The 20,499-nt window shown below is 43.7% G+C and overlaps 1 protein-coding gene across 3 annotated transcripts in view; it reads left to right on the top strand.

Annotated features, from left to right (window-relative positions):
* sptlc3 (serine palmitoyltransferase, long chain base subunit 3) overlaps positions 1–20,499 on the top strand; it is a 169,726-nt gene that overhangs the window by 124,675 nt on the left and 24,552 nt on the right. For all 3 annotated transcript variants that reach the window (XM_063056144.1, XM_063056145.1, XM_063056143.1), the window contains exon 6: positions 1,751–1,844. In XM_063056144.1, the coding sequence (XP_062912214.1) occupies positions 1,751–1,844 (94 nt within the window). The remainder of the gene's footprint in view (positions 1–1,750; positions 1,845–20,499) is intronic.

Raw genomic sequence — 20,499 nt, 5'->3', positions numbered from 1 at the left:
GAACCCATTTTAATCCTCTAGCTTTGCCTGGTGGATATTGTGGATTTTCAGAAGGCCACTGACAAGGTATCGCAGATGAGGCTGCTTAACAAGATAAGAACCCATTGTATTACAGGAAAGATACTAGCATGGATAGAAGATTGGCATACTGGCAGGAGGCAAAGTGTGTGAATAGATACCAGTTGGCTGCCACTAGTAGTGTTCCACAGCATTCGGTGTTGGGACCGCTTCTTTTTCATAAGACATAGGAGCAGAATAGGCCATCTGGCCGATCGAGTCTGCTCTGCCATTCAATCATGGTTGATCCTTTTTTTCCTCCTCCTCAACCCCAGTTCCCGGCCTTCTCCCCGTAACCTTTGATGCCATGTCTAATCAAGAACCCGTCAATCTCTGCCTTAAATACACACAATGATCTGGCCTCCACAGCTGCACATGGTAATAAATTCCACAAATTCACCACCCTTTGGCTAAAGAAATTTCTCCGCATCGGTTTTGAAAGGGTGCCCCTCTATTCTGAGGCTGTGCCCTCCTGACCTCGACTCTCCCACCATGGGAAACATCCTTTCCACATCTACTCTGTGTAGGCCTTTCAACATTCGAAAGGTTTCAATGAGATCCCCCCTCATCCTTCTGAATTCCAGTGAGTACAGACCCAGAGCCATCAAATATTGATCATATGATAAACCTTTCATCCCCGGAGTCATCCTTGTGAACCTTCTCTGGACCCTCTCCAATGCCAGCACATCTTTTCTAAGATGAGGGGCCCAAAACTGTTCACAGTACTCATGGTGAAGCTTCACCAGTGCCTTATAAAGCCTCAGCATCAAATCCCTGCTCTTGTATTCTAGACCTCTTGAAATGAATGCTAACATGGCATTTGCCTTCCTCACCACTGACTCAACCTGCAAGTTAACTTTAGGACTCCCAAGTCCTTTACATCTCAGATTCCTGGATTTTCTCCCTGCTTTGAAAATAGTCCGCACATTTATTTCTACTACCGAAGTGCATGAGCATGCATTTTCCAACATTGTATTTCTGGTTATATGTCAATGATTTAGTTGACAGAATTGATGGCTTTGTCGCAAAGTGAATCTACATTTCAGTCAGCTCAGATTGCTGGAGTAAAAATTGTCTTCTGATGTCCTGGAACAGAATGATTAATTATGACATAGAGCCAGCACAAGCAGAGTGGGATGAATAGCCTTGCTGTGTACTCCAATTCAGTGGAACGGTTACAGGCCATATCATATCTGCCTCAAGGGATATCACTAAGCATGCCTTAATTCATTTGTTCTGCGACTGACCATTATCTTTGTCTCATTGTGTGCTTGCAAGTATTTAACAAATATGAGGACAGAGAAAGGAGACTTACATCCTTTCCGCCTGATACACATTAGAATTGGCACTCAAAGGCAGCATATTGGCTCTCATATCAGCTGCATTAAATCCCAAAAGATCAAAGTTTACAAAATTTCACAGATTACATGCAGAGAAACCCAAGGGGATTAAGTTTGTTTAGCTTCAAAGATCAACTCTGTTTCGAATTTGTCGTTCAGAAGTATTCAAAGGATTAGTATACATTACTAATTCTGCAAAAGCATGAATAATAAGAAAAGTTCCAGGGAGTGGATCTCTTTCAAATTCTAAATTGATGCTTTTTTAAAAATTTGTTCTTGGCATGGTTTAGTAGGGCGGTGTGTTAAGTGTAATTTCCTCATATTTTCATATTCTTAATATCTTTCTTTTACAGGGTTGCCTTATTCTAAGCGATGAGCTAAACCATACTTCTTTGATTCTTGGCGCTCGTTTGTCAGGGTCCACTATCAGAGTATTCAAACACAACAGTGAGTAATTTTGCTGCTTCAGTCTCTTGTATCTTAAAGTCATAACGTCATTAAGCACACTCCTCCGAGTCAGAATTGATGAGCTAATTACATTTGATTTTTTAGAGCTTTAGTTACTTTGAGTATTATGTGTGAGAAGAAATCACACTTAAGGGATTTAGTTACTTTTCGACATATTGTTGTATAGATCAAGCAACTTATAAATATTGTTCATCTACCTGTTCCCATTTGCATAACATAACACTGCATTGAAAAACCCAGTAAATTACTTCCCTTAGAACTCTGTGTTGTGGTTACTTTGCCTTCTACTGCTTAAAAGTTGCGTTCAGTTTTATCAAAACTTGTAACATGAGTATACCTGTCTTATTTCTTCTCTGCCTTAAGGCTCTCCGTATAACTTTGTCTTCGTCCACTGTACCATTCCTGTACACCTCCTCTTCTCCAGTCAATCCCCTCTGTCCAATCCTGCCCAACTGAGTCCATGGCATTCTGTTTATTGTGTGAGATGCTCAGAACAAAATGTAATATTCTAACTTTAAATACATTCTTTGATTCTCTGTGTAATTTTCTTTTTGTGTTTTCTGTTCCTGACAAACAGAACTGCATTGCTGTAACAGCAGTTTTAACTGAGTGAGTTCTCATAATGCATTGTTGCCTTACCCATATGCTTCCCTAAGGCTAGACAGGTTTAGGAAACCCAAAAACTAAATGCCAGTCCTCTTTGCTGATTGCACACACAACCTGGTGACTGAGCCAAGTGATGAAACCACAGGCTTTAAGCATCCTAGAGAAACCTAGGCAGTCTTTAACCGCAAGGACAGTTCAGGGCAGGTGCAGTTACTTGCTTCACCAAGAACCTAACTCACACAGCCTGAATTGTCACCCAATTTAGACCACTGTCTATGTCACGAGTTGCTGCCCATGAGATTTCTGATGACGTAACAGCTTTTCACACTGTTTGACCCCTGAATGGATTTATGGTGATCATCATCAGAGGCTCAGAGGTGGAGTGGGTTAGCAATCTTAAATTTCTTGGTGTCCTGGGCCCAGCACATAAGTGCAATTACGAAGCACGGCAGCGCCTCTTCTTCCTTAAGAATTTGCGGAGATTCAGCATGACATCTAAAACTATGACAAACTTCTATAGATGTGTTGTGGAACGGATATTGACTGGATGTGTCACAGCCTGTTATGGAAATACCAAAGCTCTTGAACAGAAAATCCTACAAAAAATACTGGATACAACCCAGTCCATCATGGGTAAAGCCCTCACAACCATTGAGCACATCTACATGAAACACTGACAAAGAAAAACAGAATCCACCAGGGATCTCCACCACCAAGGATATGCTGTCTTCTTGCTGCATCAAGAAAAAGGTACAGGTGCCTCAGGACTCGCACCACCAGCTTCAGAAACAGTTACTACCCCAGAACCGAAGAGGATAACTTCACTCAATTTCACTCGCCCCATCACTGAAATGTTCCCACATCCATTGGATTCACTTTCAAGGACTCTTCATCTCATTTTCTTGATAGTTAGCATTTATTTATTTATTATTATTTTTTCTTTTTGCACTTGCAGAGTTTGTTGTCTTCTGCAGTCTGGTTGACCACTCTATTTAGGCAGACTTTCATTGATTCTGTTAAAGTTATTATTCCATAGATTTATTGAGTGGTGGGATGATGAGACCTCCGTCAGTCAGGGTCGAAAATGGATGTTGTATCCTAGCTGTCAAGATATGCAAGACTGGGCAAGCTTGTATGGAGAGCAAGCTCCCTCCCTCCACGCATCTGATAAACTGAAAGGAACGGTAGAGACCTATACAGTTTGGCACCAGCAGCATTGCAGGAGTTGCCAACCAACGTTGCCAAGAACTTCCGGTTAAAGTGGCGCTACCGCACATGCACAACAGTTTCTGGTAATCAAAAAGATAAGAAATCCAACTGAAACATCACTAAAAATACGTTTTCTGTGGTAAATTGTGTTAAATTATCGCTGCAAAGAGTCAAGGGTTGAGCAAGGGCGAGGTGAGATCGGGGGTGAGCCATGATGGTGTGTTTCAGTTGGAGTCCTGAGTACGGCTGGCTTGGGAGCAAGGTTGAATCACTCTGTGCGCTGAAAGGAGATACCGGGACCCAGGCAGAGAAGATCCAGTGCTCATTCAACTGACCCAGGAGTTGGAGTGCTCTGGGCACCAAGTTGATCTGAAGAGCTTGAGAGCAGCTTCAGGCTGGGCGGCAAAATCTAGGCCCAGAGCAAGTCACTAAACGGCATGGTCTAGGCCTAGGGCCTTTCACAGCGGTGGTGCCTTGGTCTTAGTGCAAGGAGCCTCTTGCCACAGCTATTTCCGGGTCCTAGTGTGAGATACAATACACTGTTTAGGCAATTTAAGCGCTGGCTCAGATTGGAGGCAAGAGCTGATATCGCTCACTCTCCGTGATCTTCATTTTTCTCTCTCCAGGGCACTGGAGCCTTTCACTGGTCTGTTGTTTGGTCAATTTAAACTCGGGCCAGATAGACTGAAAAGACAGGGTGTCGGTCAGGACGAGAGCTGATTTTGCTCGTTCCCTGCGATGGTCATCTCCATGCTACCGAGGCTATGAAGACTGCCCTAGCTGCTGTACTCCGTGCCCGCTAATATGATAAGTGAGGCTCTGGGCCTACTCCGGGTTGCTACAGGGTTCAGATCTGAGGACTCAATCATGGTTCGGAATGCTGTTGTTGTTCGCTTCAATTATCTACATTTTATTTTTCTTTATCTTGCACATTGAGTGTTGGTCTTTTACTTTTATTTTTATTGCTTTTTCTCTTTAATTGGGTTATTTTGGTTTCTTGCTTTCTGGCTACCTGTGAGCAATCAAATCTCAAGCTTGTATAATTTATACATTCTTTGATAATAAATCAATTTTGAATCTTGAATCAACATTGAACTCAATGTAGGACTGCCTTAGGGACTCCAGCTCCAGATTTTTCCTCATGGTTTATTCCCAAAGCCTTCCCCATGAGTGGGTATAGCTGCAAAGAGTTTTCCTTCTGCTAGCTCAGCACCTAAGCGCAGCTGATGGACTCATCTGCCTGAAGATTTATGGAGTATGCCCACAAGAAAATGAATTTTAGGGTTGTATATGGTGACATATACTGTATGTGCTTAGATAATAAATTTACTTTCGAAGTTTTGTGAACTGCATGCCAATGGCTGCTTCCTTAGTTATATAAATATCCAGCAAATTTCAGTGGGCAGAGATCAGCTAATTGGAAGTTAAGCCATGGTGATCCAATGTTGTGCTGAATCAACTATATTAGTAATTAAATGTCCAACTAAACTAACCCCTTCAACTTACACAATGTCCATATAACATACAGCACTGCAGCACATTACAGGCCCTTTAGGTCACGATGTTTGTGCTGAGCCTTTCATCTACTGCACGATCATCCCACATAGCCCTCCATTTTTCTTTCAACGTGTATCTATCTAAGAGTCTCTTAAATGTCCCTGATTTATCTGCCATTTCCACCATCCCAGCAGTACGTTCTGTACCATCTAAACCTTTTGCACTGAGGAGGTGCCAATCAACATTATGAAAGTTATGCAATCTGGGAGGTTTTGTTTGCTTCCATTGTCATTAACAGAGGTTATATAAACTTTCACAATGTGTGCATTTTAAAATGACTTGGTGTGTCCACAGCTCCACATTAACCAATTGTGAACACGTTGCTCAAAGATTTTATTTAATTATATCTCCACAAACTGACTCCTCACGTCTCTGGCTTGTTTTCAGCAGAATAGATTGTTTTCAAACAATTGATCTTTTTTCTCCTATTTGTCAAGCCTGGAAATAGATTTGTAACAGATGTTGGTCATTATATCCTGAGTCACTTCATCTTAACTTACAGATAAAACTTATGAACAGAATATTGTTAATATACAGTATTCACCACTTTACAATTTATTTCCTCAAAATATAAACAAAAAATGCTGGAAATATTCAATAAATCAAACAAAATCTGTGGTCTAAGAAACACAGTTAAAAGTTCATAGCAATGATACTTCCTCAGAACTTTCTAATGTCGTCAAACCCAGTTTGTTGCTTCTTTCATGCCTTACTCTTGCCCAAGTTCACATCCAGAAGAAACCTATTTCTATTGTTACGAGAATACACCTAAAATTAAGATGTTTGCTGGCCTGGGCTAGCATCAGTGGCATCAGCAGTTGGTCTGCCACCTGCCCTCAGGGGAAGGAGAGATAAGGAACAATGGAGCAGCGTCTGGGGATGTGTAATGAGGGGATGTGGGAGGAAGAGCTGTCTGGAGCGGCTCCCCCCTTTGAACTGTTTGAAGTGATGGACAGGCGATACCCCAGCAGGGGGATAAAAAGGGACAGGTTCGCTAAGACGACACACACGCCACCCGAGGTAACGAGACCCTGGAAGCGGTGCGCTTCTCACGAGTGGGTGAGAAGTGCCAGACAACGACCAGGGTGGAAAGGTACGATCAGCGGGAACCCGGTGTGTGTCCGCCCTTGCCTGGGTGCCGGGTTCACTGCAGAGGATCGACCGCATCTGGAGGAGGGGTCACAGTCGGTGACCTCAGGTGACATCACCAAGGACCCGCCCAAATGCTGTTTGTGAGCCATCCCGCTGGTCTGTGAGTGAAGCAGTGTTCTGAATGATCAGTTGTTCCTATTCTGTCTCTCTTCCCCCACCTTGTCCATCGCCATGGCAACGATTACTGCGAACTGAACTACAAACTGGACTGAACTTTGAGTCATTTTGAGATTGGTCATTTACCCCTGGACAACGATAGAGCTTGATTGATGCTGTTATCTTAATTCTGTGCACATGTGTGGTTATCATTGTTGAATTGTTGCATTTATTATCCTTTCGATTACTGTGTTGCTTGTTTCTTTAATAAAACTTTCTTAGTTCTAGTACTCCAGACTCCAACTGAGTGATCCATTTCTGCTGGTTTGGCAACCCAGTTACGGGGTACGTAACATAAGTGGGGTTCTCGTCCGCGATTTTGAACGCTAAATTTGGGACGGAGTAAATTGATTGGGTTAAAATTCCCGAAAGAAAGAAAAGACAAACAGCAGAAATGGAGGTTGAGGAATTTATAAAGGCGCCGACCTTGGAGGCATTAGAGGATGCCAGGAAATCGGAATTGATAGCTGTGGCAAAACGGGTGAATCTTGCTAAGGTGAAGTCGACAATGAGGAGAGAGGAGATACACAGAGCTATTGTAGAGCACTATGTATCTAAAGGTGTGTTTCCCCAAGGTGAGCTGGGGGAGGTGTCTGTGGAAAAACCTGCTGGAGACGCGGTACAGGTACAGCTTGAAAAACTGAGACTCGAGCACGAGTTCCGGGTACGGCAGTTAGAAAGGCAGGAGAAAGAGAGAGAGTTAGAAAGGCAGGAGAAAGAGAGAGAGTTAGAAAGGCAGGAGAAAGAGAGAGAGTTAGAAAGGCAGGAGAAAGAGAGAGAGTTAGAAAGGCGGGAGAGAGAGAAAGAGGTAGAAAGGCAAGAGAGAGAAAGACAGTTGGAGAGAGAAGAGAGAGAGAGGGACAGACAGTTGGAGAGAGAAGAGAGAGAGAGGGACAGACAGTTGGAGAGAGAGGAGAAACAGAGGGAAAGGGAATTTGAGCTGGAGAAGTTAAAGATAAGGGCCGAGCAGGGGCTCGTGCCGAACCAAGGTGGAGGGTTCCGGGCGACCCAGGAGGTTAGGCTGGTTCCCCCATTTGACGATACCGATGTGGATCGGTACTTTCTCCATTTCGAAAAAGTGGCCATAAGTCAGGAATGGCCGAGGGATAAGTGGGTTGTCTTACTTCAGAGTGTACTGAAAGGGAAGGCCCAACAAGCTTACTCCGCTTTATCCGCGGAAGATGCCCAGAAGTATGAGGTGGTGAAGGAGGCCATCCTCAGGATTTATGAGTTGGTCCCGGAGGCATACCGGCAGAGGTTCCGGAATGCGAGGAAGCGGTGGGACCGCACGTATTTGGAGTTTGCTCGCGAGATGCAAACATATTGTGAGCGTTGGTGCGCCTCAAAAGGGGTAGAGGGGGATTATGACAGACTGCTGCAGCTGATTCTGATTGAGCAGTTTAAAGGTTGTGTCCCTGAGGGTATGAGACCCTACCTCGATGAGAAAGAGGCAGCCACGTTAGCCGCAACTGCTAAGTTAGCGGATGAGTATGCGTTGACGCATAAAATGAAGTTTGCCCCGAGTAAAGGCTACCAGAAGGGTAGTCAGGACGGCGGGGAGAGTCCACCGGAAAAGTCAGAAAGTAAGCCGGGGACTAGTGAAAAGGATAAGGTAGACCGGGAGCAGTCCGGTAGGAAGTCTCCTGGGGTCGTCTGTTATAATTGTGGGAAAGTCGGACACTTTGCGTCCAGGTGCTTTGCCCCAAGGAAGGAGACGGGGAAAGGAAAAGCGGAAATTTTGAATGGCTGTATCGAGCTGTTAAGCGAACCGCTAGGGAAGGACAGGTCTGAAAAAGTCCAGGAAGGGCGCGAGAGGTTTATCTCGGCCGGACTGGTGTCAATGAAAAAGAGGTTAAAACCAGTTCCAGTGCGGATCTGGAGAGACACGGGAGCGTGTCAGTCACTAATACTGAAGAGTGTATTAGAGTTTAGCTCAGAGACCCAGACTGGGGAGGTAGAGGTCAAAGGTGTTGGGGAAGGGACAGAGTCAGTCCCTTTGCACCAGATACATTTACAGAGCAACCTGGTCTCTGGACTAGTCACGATCGGGGTGAGGTCCGAATTACCGATGAAAGACGTGGAAGTCTTGCTCGGTAATGACATCGCCGGAGGAATCGTGTTCCCAGTCGTGAGATTGACGGGTCAGCCTGCCAGCATGGAGGCCCCGCCCGCGATGGTGAATTTGGCTGAAACATTTCTGCCAACCTTGTATGAGACAGGGTGTAGTGAGATAAGAGGTAGTGAGGGAGCTGGGACGGACGTAGCAGTAGCCAGGAAAGAATTTGTGCAGACGCAGGAGCGAGGCGAGGGGCTGATGGGTTTTGCAGAGACAGCTCTCTCTGACACAGCCTTGACAAGGGAACTAGTAGGCTATTGTGCGGATGAGGAAGTGCTAAGGAAGAAAGGGAAATCAAGGACAGTATCCGCAGATGAGGAGTGGGGGGTGGTGCAAAAGAGTTATGGGGATGAGGTTTTTAACATGGCCCACGAGGTACCCCCCGGTGGACATTTTGCGGTGCTGGAGGAAACAGTTGGTGGAATCATGAAAGAGAGTTACCGGCTGCCCAGGGGGAAAAATGTTATTGATCATGACCGACGCGAACTGAGACGGTCACCGGCTTTTGATATGCTAACAAACCTAGTCGGTGTTAGCGTGGAAATCAATGAAGCTAGGGGCCCCTTGATAAGAGGAAAGAACCATTTTGAAAAGATTAGGATGGGATCGGTCAGATGGGAGAAGGCTATTGTTTTGGCCAGGTCTACTGATAAGGTCTCTCCCTTAATCCCCGAAGGAGTAATTAAACGACTCGCACCCATGTGTTTGATTGTCCCGAGGAAATGCAAAGAACTGGGACGTTGGGTGATTGTGGTTACAATAGGGCGGCCAAGTAAACAACACCCATATTTTTCGAGTAATTCAGTGACTAAAGGGCTGATGAACACAGAGGTGTGTATTGGCAATTTAATACGGCTGTCTGAAGCCAGTTTGATAGTGAACCTTAAAAAAAAATGAATTCGGCTACACGTGGGTCACTTACCTGGGAATTGTGGTGACACAGGGGCAGCTGGCAGTGATGCAAGCTACAGTGCAGGCTATCGCTGACCTCCCAACCCCGACAGACAAGAGGGCCCTCGGAAGGCTTTTGGAGATGGTGGGGTACTGCAGGAAGTTTTGCAATAACTCTGCGGTCAATACCCGTCCCCCTCCTACTAAGCCCTTGCGAGAGAAAATTGAGTCGGAATGGGACGACCCTTGTTGTTGTGGTCCGGGACAAAACCAAATGAGAGGTTACATTGGTCGCAATTCATCAGTGTTTTTGGCCACTATGAAGTTTGCTGAGTTGGAGCCTGGTCTAAGGGATTATTAATAACACGTGTAAAAGGAACAGAAAATGTGATGACTGTCTGTCAAGGTGTTGACAGCTTCAAATTCTCTGTATTAGATAAATAACTGTTAAAGATGTATATTGTGTATGTATCAGATAATGTAGTCATGTTTGTAATTTTTACCTCCCGGTAAAAATCCTTAAAGGGGGGAAGTGTTACGAGAATACACCTAAAATTAAGATGTTTGCTGGCCTGGGCTAGCATCAGTGGCATCAGCAGTTGGTCTGCCACCTGCCCTCAGGGGAAGGAGAGATAAGGAACAATGGAGCAGCGTCTGGGGATGTGTAATGAGGGGATGTGAGAGGAAGAGCTGTCTGGAGCGGCTCCCCCCTTTGAACTGTTTGAAGTGATGGACAGGCGATACCCCAGCAGGGGGATAAAAAGGGACAGGTTCGCTAAGACGACACACACGCCACCCGAGGTAACGAGACCCTGGAAGCGGTGCGCTTCTCACGAGTGGGTGAGAAGTGCCAGACAACGACCAGGGTGGAAAGGTACGATCAGCGGGAACCCGGTGTGTGTCCGCCCTTGCCTGGGTGCCGGGTTCACTGCAGAGGATCAACCGCATCTGGAGGAGGGGTCACAGTCGGTGACCTCAGGTGACATCACCAAGGACCCGCCCAAATGCTGTTTGTGAGCCATCCCGCTGGTCTGTGAGTGAAGCAGTGTTCTGAATGATCAGTTGTTCCTATTCTGTCTCTCTTCCCCCACCTTGTCCATCGCCATGGCAACGATTACTGCGAACTGAACTACAAACTGGACTGAACTTTGAGTCATTTTGAGATTGGTCATTTACCCCTGGACAACGATAGAGCTTGATTGATGCTGTTATCTTAATTCTGTGCACATGTGTGGTTATCATTGTTGAATTGTTGCATTTATTATCCTTTCGATTACTGTGTTGCTTGTTTCTTTAATAAAACTTTCTTAGTTCTAGTACTCCAGACTCCAACTGAGTGATCCATTTCTGCTGGTTTGGCAACCCAGTTACGGGGTACGTAACACTATTGTATGTTGGAGCTTGAAAATTTAAAAATCAACCTTTTTGTTTATTTCCATATTCCATTGAGGAAACTTGAACTGTGCCTTTTCCAAACTTATGGAGTTGTTTGGGACAAAGCCAACTGTTCTGTGCCAGCCTATGTTCCATGTCTGTAGGAAATGGGCAGCTAAGGAGAGATCTGGGTTAAACACAAAGCTTGCCAATCACACTCTCAGTTCTGAAAGGGGCTGTATCGCAGTTCTGGGAACTGGAATCTCCACACTAGCACTCCAGACTGTGCAATGTTTTTGGTGCACTTGACCTAATGAGTGACAAAAGGCAAACCTGAGGATCTGACTCTGTCAGGATCTCAGACACTGGAGGAGAGGCGGAGGAAAGTTGTTCAAACTTAAGAACAAGTTCTTAAGTCACATGATAGGCAACCTAACAAATGTCACATCTTTTTTAAAAAAGGAAACAGAACAGGAGGTTGCTGCTACATTCCTTCATTACTCGAGACAAAGAGAAGATTAGTTTCATACTGGCAATATATGTAGATCTGGCACTTAGACAGTTTTGAAGGTTATGTGCAGTTATCTTTTGACAACTAAAATAAAGTTCAAATTCCCAAATCTATTTTGCAATGCAGTTAGATGTTCACTTTCCTAGAACCAATCAATTAAACTAAACTGTTGTTTGTTTAACCCTGTGGATGTTCTCATTTTCCGATTCCTTAATAATAAAGCAAATTGAGGAAAGAAGTGTTGCCTGAATAGTTTTTTGATGAAGATGTTTTCATACAGTACTGGATTTATCATTGCTTGTGAGAGCTGGTCATGTAACCTTCCATGCTCAGTAAGGGATTTGCTTGCTGGAGGGCTGCCGGGATCTGTCAGGAGTTGGACCAGGGTTGGCAAGTTGCAGCCATTATACTTGTATTGGAAATGGCTGAGCAGTGGGTTGAAATATCCTCACCCATACGTAACTCTGAAACATTCCTAAGTAGTTACTGTAGATACAGTGTCATGAACTCTGTTTAGGAGCAGCAGTAAGTTACTCAGGTGTGATAATAGGGTCCAGTAACTCTGCCATCAATCAAGAACAACAATAACTGGAATTGATAGCGTGCTGTGGAATGTTCCAAGTCATTTCACAGGTGTGCTATGGAGCAAAAATTGCTGTTACGCCACAGACAAAGATACTGGTTCAGGTGGCTGAAGAAAATAATTTATGAAGCAGAGGCAACAGTACTTTAAAAATATTGCTGCCTTGTGCAGATTGAATAGCCAGCAGTTTAGTGTGAACAGGATTGATGCAGCAGGTGGTGGGTCGAATAAGGTAAAGTAATATAGTATGAGTGAGATAGAGCAGAAACAGGCTCTTCAGCCCATTCCTGACCAGCAGCTATCCATTCACACTAATCCTACATTAATTGATTTTTTTATTGATGAGCCTGGGGAGGGCAGGAGGGAAGGGAGCTGAAAAATTAGAGAAAGATGTAGGATGGATCCCTGGACAATGGGTATCCAATGGGTATTCCTGCTAGTATCTTGGCTAAGGATAACTGACTTGGCACAGAAATGGGATTGAACCAGGAACTTCCCTGGTGTGTGCTTACAAGGGCCACTTCAGCTAACACACTGGTTCACGTTAAGTGTTGAACCTAGTAACCAATGAAGCATTTCTAATCGCTTTAGAGAAGAGAAGGTGTGCAACTGACATTTGCAATTTTAGAATGAGTTGGACAGAATAAATCTATAGAGAGTGTTTTTGCCTTCAGAAGAATCTGAAACCAGCAGTCAAAATTACAAGATAACAAAGAATAGCCCCAAAAATGAAACATGTATTTAAATAGGAACTGTCCACATTGTAGAACTTTTATCTGCAGGAAGTAGTGTGAAACGCAGAGTGTAGATGCTTTTGTAAAGAAGTGAGGTGAGTGTGCAAAGGAAAATGGAACTTAATGCTGAAAAGCTGATGTGAATAAGATGGAACGGGAGAATCAGGTGGAAAATTAGCATAGCAGACTACAGAATGAACAGAACAGAATACAGTCAAACTCCAATGATCACAACTATTCTGAAGTCCAAATGGTTTGGCATCTAGCTCACTGGGGCCCAGACTCTCACTCTCTTTTCCATTTACTGGGGTCCAGGTTTCTGCACTCTCTCTGAACTTACCTACTTCACTGGAACGCTGATTATAATGCTGCATAATAAATATTAAAACATGTGAATTAAATGTGTATTGGGGTATCAACTAACTTGCCCAGCACCAAATTCCCTGGATTATTAGGGGATTATTTTGTAATTAGGCCATTTCACTTGCCTGAACTACATATCAGATGTAATGTACAGAAGGCACAGGAGCAGAATTAGGCCACTCAGCTCATCGACTCTGCTCATGACTGATTTATTGCCCCCCTCAACCCCATTCTCCTGCCATCTCCCCAGAACCTTTGATGTCCTGACCAAGAACCCGTCAGCCTCTGCTTCAAAGACATTCAGTGACTTGGCTTTTACAGCAGTCCACAGCAATGAATTCCACAGATTCACCACCCTCTGGCTAAAGAAATCTCTTCTTATCTCCATTCTAAACGTACATCTTTCCGTTCTGAGGCTGTGCCCTCTGGTCCTAGACTTGCCCACTGTAGAAAACATACTCTCCAAATCCACTCTGTCTAGAATCTGATATGCTTCAATGAGATCCCCTCATGTTTTTCTAAACTCCAGTGAGTAAAGGCCAAAGCCATCAAATGCTCCACATACATTAACCCTTTCTTTACCAGAATCAATCTCTCAAATCTCTGGATGCTGTCTAATGCCAGCACATCTTTTCTTAGATGAGGGGCCCAAAACTGCTCACAATACCCCAAAGGTGATCTATTGCCTTAAACTTCTGGTTAAAAATGGCGCAAGTGAACCTCTGCAACTTCTCGCTAGTGGCTAATGAAACAAAAAAAACCAACTAACAACAGGAATTCTGCAGATGCTGGAAATTCAAGCAACACACATCAAAGTTGCTGGTGAATGCAGCAGGCCAGGCAGCATCTCTAGGAAGAGGTACAGTCGACGTTTCAGGCCGAGACCCTTCGTCAGGACGGAGCAAAAAGCAACTAAATGCTTTATTAACCACACTTTTTCTGGCAAACGATCATTGCAAATATTAGTTTGTAGCTGCCCTTTGGACTTGGAGGCAATTTGATGTTGCAGAACCAAGGCAAGGCAAAGCGGCAGGCCTGTTGCCAAGAGCATGGAAGAGCATGAGAGACCAGGCGCAGGCCGAACAGAAGCCACCGGGTACAGGCCCCAGATGCGACTAAGCACAATGTGTGAATGGAGATTTTCAGGCTGAATCAAAGCAGCAAAGTCCAGTGTGTCCAAGCGGCAGAACCTTTTCTCCAGATGGAGATTTAAGCACTGGGCCAGGTTGAAAAAATCAGGGTGTCAAGGCCCTAGGCGAGGCATAGGCTGATTCAGATCGCTGCTTGAATCGGTGTCAGAAAGGTCTGGGTGTCGGGGCCTGAGGCGAGCTATGGGCCGATTAAGATCGCTGCTCCACAATGTTTACTTGGCTCTGCACTGAACTACAGGACTCTTACGGACTTCAGTTCGGAAACGCTATTTGCTTGCTGTTTCAGTTTGCATGATTTTTTTTCACTGCAGATTGAGTGCTTCACAGTCTTGTTTATGGGTTATTTTATTCTCTGTACGTTGGGTTTTAGACAGTCTTTATTCATATTTATGGGGGTTGTTTTTAGGTTTCTTTGTTTTGTGGCTGCCGTTAGGAGACGAATCTCAAGGTTGTATAATGTACTTTGAACTTATAAAGTGTCAGCATCACATCTTTGTTCTTATATTCTAGTCCTCGAAGTGAATGCTAACATTGCATTTGCTTTCCAACATGCACAAGGACTCCCAGGTCCTCTGCACCCCTGATTTTTGAATTTTTTCCCCGTTTTGAAAATGGTCTACACCTTTATTCCTTCTGTCACTGCAAGAAACCATGCGTTTATGGCCTACTTTATCATGCACCTTCATTTACCCTGAAACTTCACGCTTAATAATAGACTCCAATGTCTTCCCACCGAAGTCAGGCTAACTGGCCTATAATTTCCTTTAGTCTCCCTCCCTCCCATCTTAAAGAGTGGAGTGGTATTTGCAATTTTCCAGTCCTTTGGAACCATTCCAGAATTTAGTAGTTCTTGCCTTCACAATTTCTTCAGCTACTTTTTTCAGAAGCATGGGGTGTAGTCCATCTGGTCCAGGTGACCTATCTCCCTTCAGGCCTTTCAGCTTCACGAGCATCTTCGCTTAGTAGTAGCAACTACACTCACTTCTGTCGCCTGACACACTGGAATTTCTAGCTTACTACCAGTGTCTTCACAGTGAAGACTGGCACACTACTTCTTAAGTTTGCCTGCCATTTCTTTGTCCCCCATGACTAACTCTCCGACGCCATTTACCAGTGGTCTAATATTCACTCTCATCTCTCTTTTACTCTTTATACTGTACATCTGAAAAAAAACATTTGGTATTCTCTTTGATAGTTTTGGCTAGCTGACCTTCATATTTTATCTTTACTCTCATGTTTTTGTTTCAGTTGCCTCCTGTTGGTTTTTAAAAGCTTCCCAATCCTCTAACTTCCCACTAATTTTTGCTATATTATATGCCCTCATTTTTGCTTTTATGCTGTCTTTGACTTCCCTTGTCACCCAAAGTTGCCTCTCCTCCCTTTATTGTCATTTTTAATATATTTTAAAACATTTTATTTATCTCAAAAGCTGTTCTTTAAATTACATGAACTTTGTTAGATTAATATTTCAGGAATTTTGGTGGTTATTTTATTAATTTCTGCAGCTTTTGTGTTGTATTTTCTTACCTAGTGATTATCCAGAATGCCTGGAATCCTCTAAGCTAAGACTTGTCTGGAAACACACATGTAGTTTCTTGTTGCTCCTCTGTCAGTGTAAAAATCTAGTGGCCTGTGTGACCACCATTGTTTTTTTAATTTGTGACTTTTCACATTTCAGGATGTATATTGTATACATTTCTCTGACATTAAATTGTACCTTTGCACCTTTGGTGTATTATTGTGTGTGTGTGTGTGTGTATACGTACACACACATTATTGGCACTCTTTGCCTCTGTGTCAGAAGACTATTGACTTGTTTGCTGTGAACAACTTTGGACAGGCGATACAGTGCAGTACTGTGGGACTGCATCAATGTTGGAAGGTGCTAACTTTCAAGATACTAGACTTTCAGGGTACTAAACTGACATCTCTCTCAGATGCATAACAAAAATCCTGTACACTAATTGCGAAGAGAGATATTATTCCAGTGCATGCCGCTAAGAACTGCATTTCGTTAAAACTAAATGTTATCATGGTTCCATTGGGTGTGGTAGTTGTCATTTGGCTGCTCTGTTCCTTGCATTGCCATAATGACTTCAGGAGTGTTTTGTTGGCAGCAAATCTCTTGTAAATCTGGAGGTTGCAGAGGGTGCCGTAGAAATGCAAGACCTTCTTCTTTTTACGGTAGCAGAGCAACTTGAACACCCCATGGTGCTACACATTGGCATCATCAAGGAGAATGTTTCCTGGCCCTCGTCCTTTTACTTATCAGGCAGACTGGTTCCTTTGTCAAGATTCAAGATTGTTTATTGTCTTTCTTCAGTGCACGAGTGTAAATGAGACTGAAATGATTATCACTCCAGATGCAATGCAGCATAAAAAAACACAATAAGTATGAATATAAAAGCAACCTTTATAAAACACAATGTACAAGTAACTGTTGAGTGTGGCCACATATACATAAGATTAGTTTATATGCTGTACATAGTCTGTATAAACATAAAGTTTCTCAGTGCAGCAGTGTCTGAACAGAAGGTGACTCTGATAAATTGACAAAGTGACTCTTGGCAACAGAAACTCTTAGATGTAGAACCAGGGCATATGAAACGTGGGTTGGGTTAATGGGTGGAGATGTTGATCAGTTTGACAGTTTTGGGGTAATAACTGTTTTTGAGTCTTGTGGTCCTATAGTGTGGATGCTGTGTAGCCTCCTTTCTGGTGGGACAAACAGTCCATGAGCAGGGTAGGTGGGATCCTTCATGATATTGCTGGCATTTTTCCAACACTTTTCTGTACATATGTCCTTGAGGGTAGGTAGGTTGGAGTCAGTGGTACGTTGGGCAGTTCTAACTACCTGTTATAGAGCCCTCCTCTCCGCTGCAGTCCAGTCTCTGTGCCTTACAGTGATGCAGCATCTGTAATCTTTATACAACATGTTTTACTTGTGTACCAATCAAAACTTGCACACAGAAGTGGTGGTAGACATTCGTGGTGGCGATGATTGGTCCAGTTGCAGTGAGGACTAGAATCAAGCCAGAATGTGCCATCAAACCAATCCTCTTCACACTCATTAAAATTGGATTTTGTTTATTATTGTCAGTGAAAAGCTTGTCTGTTTGTACTTCATAACAGTGCCATTAGGTAGTATAAAGTAAAACAGTAACAGAATGCAGAATAAAGTATAACAGCCGCAGAGAAAGTGCAGTGCAGTAGACAATAAAGTGCAAGATCACAAACAACATTGTAAATTGTGAGGTCAAGAGTCCATCTGAGCATAGCAGGGAATCATTCAGTAGTTTTATAATAGCAGAGTAGAAGTTGTCCTTGAAGCAGGGGGTACATGCTTTCAGGCCTTTATCGTCTGCCCAATGGATGGAGGCGAGAGAATGTCCTAGGTGGGTGGACTCTTTGATTATGCTGTCTACTTTACTGAGGCAGCGTGAGGTGTAGACGGAGTCCATAGAGGGGAGGCTGGTACTGCACCCCATTTCCCAACTGGCTCCTCACTGGTGTGTCATAAACCATTCAATGTTTGTTCCTGTCCAGAATCAAGATCACCCAAAATTCAGTTGACAAATTGCTGTTACATAGTCAGTCCCTGCATATGTGCAAGTTCAGAAACACATCTCTGAGTCATTGTGGAATCCTTCATTGAATCACATGAAAGAATGGGCTCGACAAATACCCGAATTGGAGGAAATCACGAAAAGCATCTGGCCGATACGGGTAACTGGCCAAGTACTAAAAACATGTGCTAATCAACGGACTGGAGAGTTCACTGAGATCTTTAACCTCTCAGTTTGGCAGTCTGAGGTACCCACCTGCTTCAAACAGGCTACAATTAGACCAGTATCTAAGAAGAGTACAATAACCTGCCTCAATGACTGTCATCCAATTAGCACTAACGTCCACAGTGATGAAGTGTTTTGAGACGCCAGTGATGGAACATATTAACTCCTGCCTGGATCCACTCCTACTAGAGCAACAGGTCCACAGCAGATGCCACCTCATTGGCTCATCACCCAACCCTGGAGCATCTGGACAGCAAAGATGCATACATCAGGATGCTCTTTATTGACTATAGCTCAGCATTCAATACCATCAACCCCTCAAAACTAATCAATAAGCTTCAAGCAATTGGATCGTCAATTTTCACACTTGCAGGCCCCAGTCCATTCGGATTGACAACAACATCTCCATGATCTTCATCAGCACAGGTGCACCACAAGGCTCTGTGCTTGGCCCCCTGCTTTACTCACTGTACACTTATAAGCTTCATTATTACAGTGCTCTGGCTTCTCTCTCTTTCAACTTCTCTTCTCCAAAACACAAATTCTTATGTTCTTTCTCAGACCAGGTCCTATTCGTGCACCACTCTCAAACTTGCAATCTATACTAGCTTAACATCTAGCGACACTGTCCTTCCTAACGTACAATCATGCCCAACCCCACAACTCGAAGTACTCTTGCTTTCAAAGTTCGAAGTAAATTTATTATCAAAGTACATGCATGTCACCATATACAAATTCTGAGATTCCCTTTGAAATTGTGAGTAATAGTATGCAAAATATCACATGGCCAAGAAAGGTTGCCAAGATCAGTCATTATAGCAAATAGGAATGCAGCAGAACTAGTTGTAAGTGGGATGGTTAGGTGATTGCAACAGTAAGCTATTTAATGAATAGGGTGAGGCATTTATAGATCTCGCTGTTTCTGGAATTCAGATACCCTAGAGGAGAAAAGGAGTGTTTTGTTGATCTGTGGGTGTGGAACCAGTCCCTTTCTGCAACCAAGGACACCACCTGCTGTGTTGAAGAGCAACACTGAAGAGGTGTCTGAAGCCAGGCTCATCCTGCTCTTCCAGGCTGGGTGAAATGAAGTGAGCAGAAAAGGGTTGGGGCCTGTTGAGACAGCTCAACTGTACAATAAGATGGTAGGTGAACTAACACAATTCTACTTTCTAACCTTATCCCAGTATCCCTTATTCTCTTAGTTCCAAAAGATTGTAGCCTCGAATATACCGAAAGTAAAAAGCTATTTTCTGGATTAAGAAGGGAAAAGCGTTTCTTCATCCATGCCATGAACTTTAGACTTTAATAAATTCTTTGGAGAATTTTGGATAAGTTTCTTTACCCAGAGCACTGGACTTAGACCCTTCTCAATACTGGGCTTTTGATCAGGAATCATATCGGGCCCAGTCTGATTTTAAGGGCCTGAGCCCCAATCCAATTCCGTATGCAGATTCAGAAACAAGTGTGTGCTGCTGGTGGAGATGAAGGTGGAAAGGAGATCCATGGCTTGGAGAGCAAAGCAGCGAGAAGACCGTTAGTGGAGCAGCAAGGGTGCCAGTAAAACGTGACTAGGAATATTAATATTTTATTCCGTGCAGTTAGTAAAATCCTTCTGTTGTGCAAGTGATCCTTGGAAATTATGTGGATTGCAAATACAGCCCTTTCTGCAGAAACAGTTGGATGCCATCAATTTAAGTGGAAGCTAGATAAATGTATGAAGTAGTAAGCGACAGAAGGATTGTTAATCATTTCTGAGATTTGTATACCACCAGCAAGGTCAGCATCTATTGCATATCCCCAGTTACTCTTGAGAAGATCAAAGGGTTATGGGGAAAAGGCGAGCAGCTGGAGATGCATCCATGGTCAGATCAGCCATGATCTTATTGGATGGAGGAGCAGGCTCGACAGGCCAGATAGCCTACTCCTGTTCCTATTTCTTACATTCTTATGTTCTTATTATCAAAGTACATATATGTCACCATATACAATCCTGAGATTCATTTTCTTATGGGCATTCACAGTATATAGCACCGAGGAATTTAAAGTTGCTAACCTTCTCCACGTCTGTTCCCCTGATGGGAATTGTCTCATGGATTTCTGTCTCCTCCTCCTGTGGTCAATAATCAGCTCTTTGATTTTGCTGACATTGAGTGAGAGGTTGTTGTTGTGGTACCACTCAGCCAGGTTTTCAGTCTCTCTCCTGTATGCTCATTCGTCGCCATCATTGATTTGGCCAGTGACAGTGGAAGCTGTGCTTAGCCTCACGGTCGTAAGTATAAAGTGAGTAGAGCGGGGGTGGGGTGCTAAGTACACAACCTTGTGGTGCACTTATGCTGATGGTGACTGTGGAGGAGGTGATGTTGCCAATCCAAACTGACCAGGGTCTGCAAGTGAGGAAAGCAAGGATCCAGTTACACAAGAAGCTGTTGAGGCCTAGGTC

This window comes from Mobula hypostoma, chromosome 8 (genome assembly GCF_963921235.1).
Source record: "Mobula hypostoma chromosome 8, sMobHyp1.1, whole genome shotgun sequence".
NCBI lineage: Eukaryota > Metazoa > Chordata > Chondrichthyes > Myliobatiformes > Myliobatidae > Mobula > Mobula hypostoma.
This window is presented reverse-complemented; position numbering and strand designations above follow the sequence as displayed.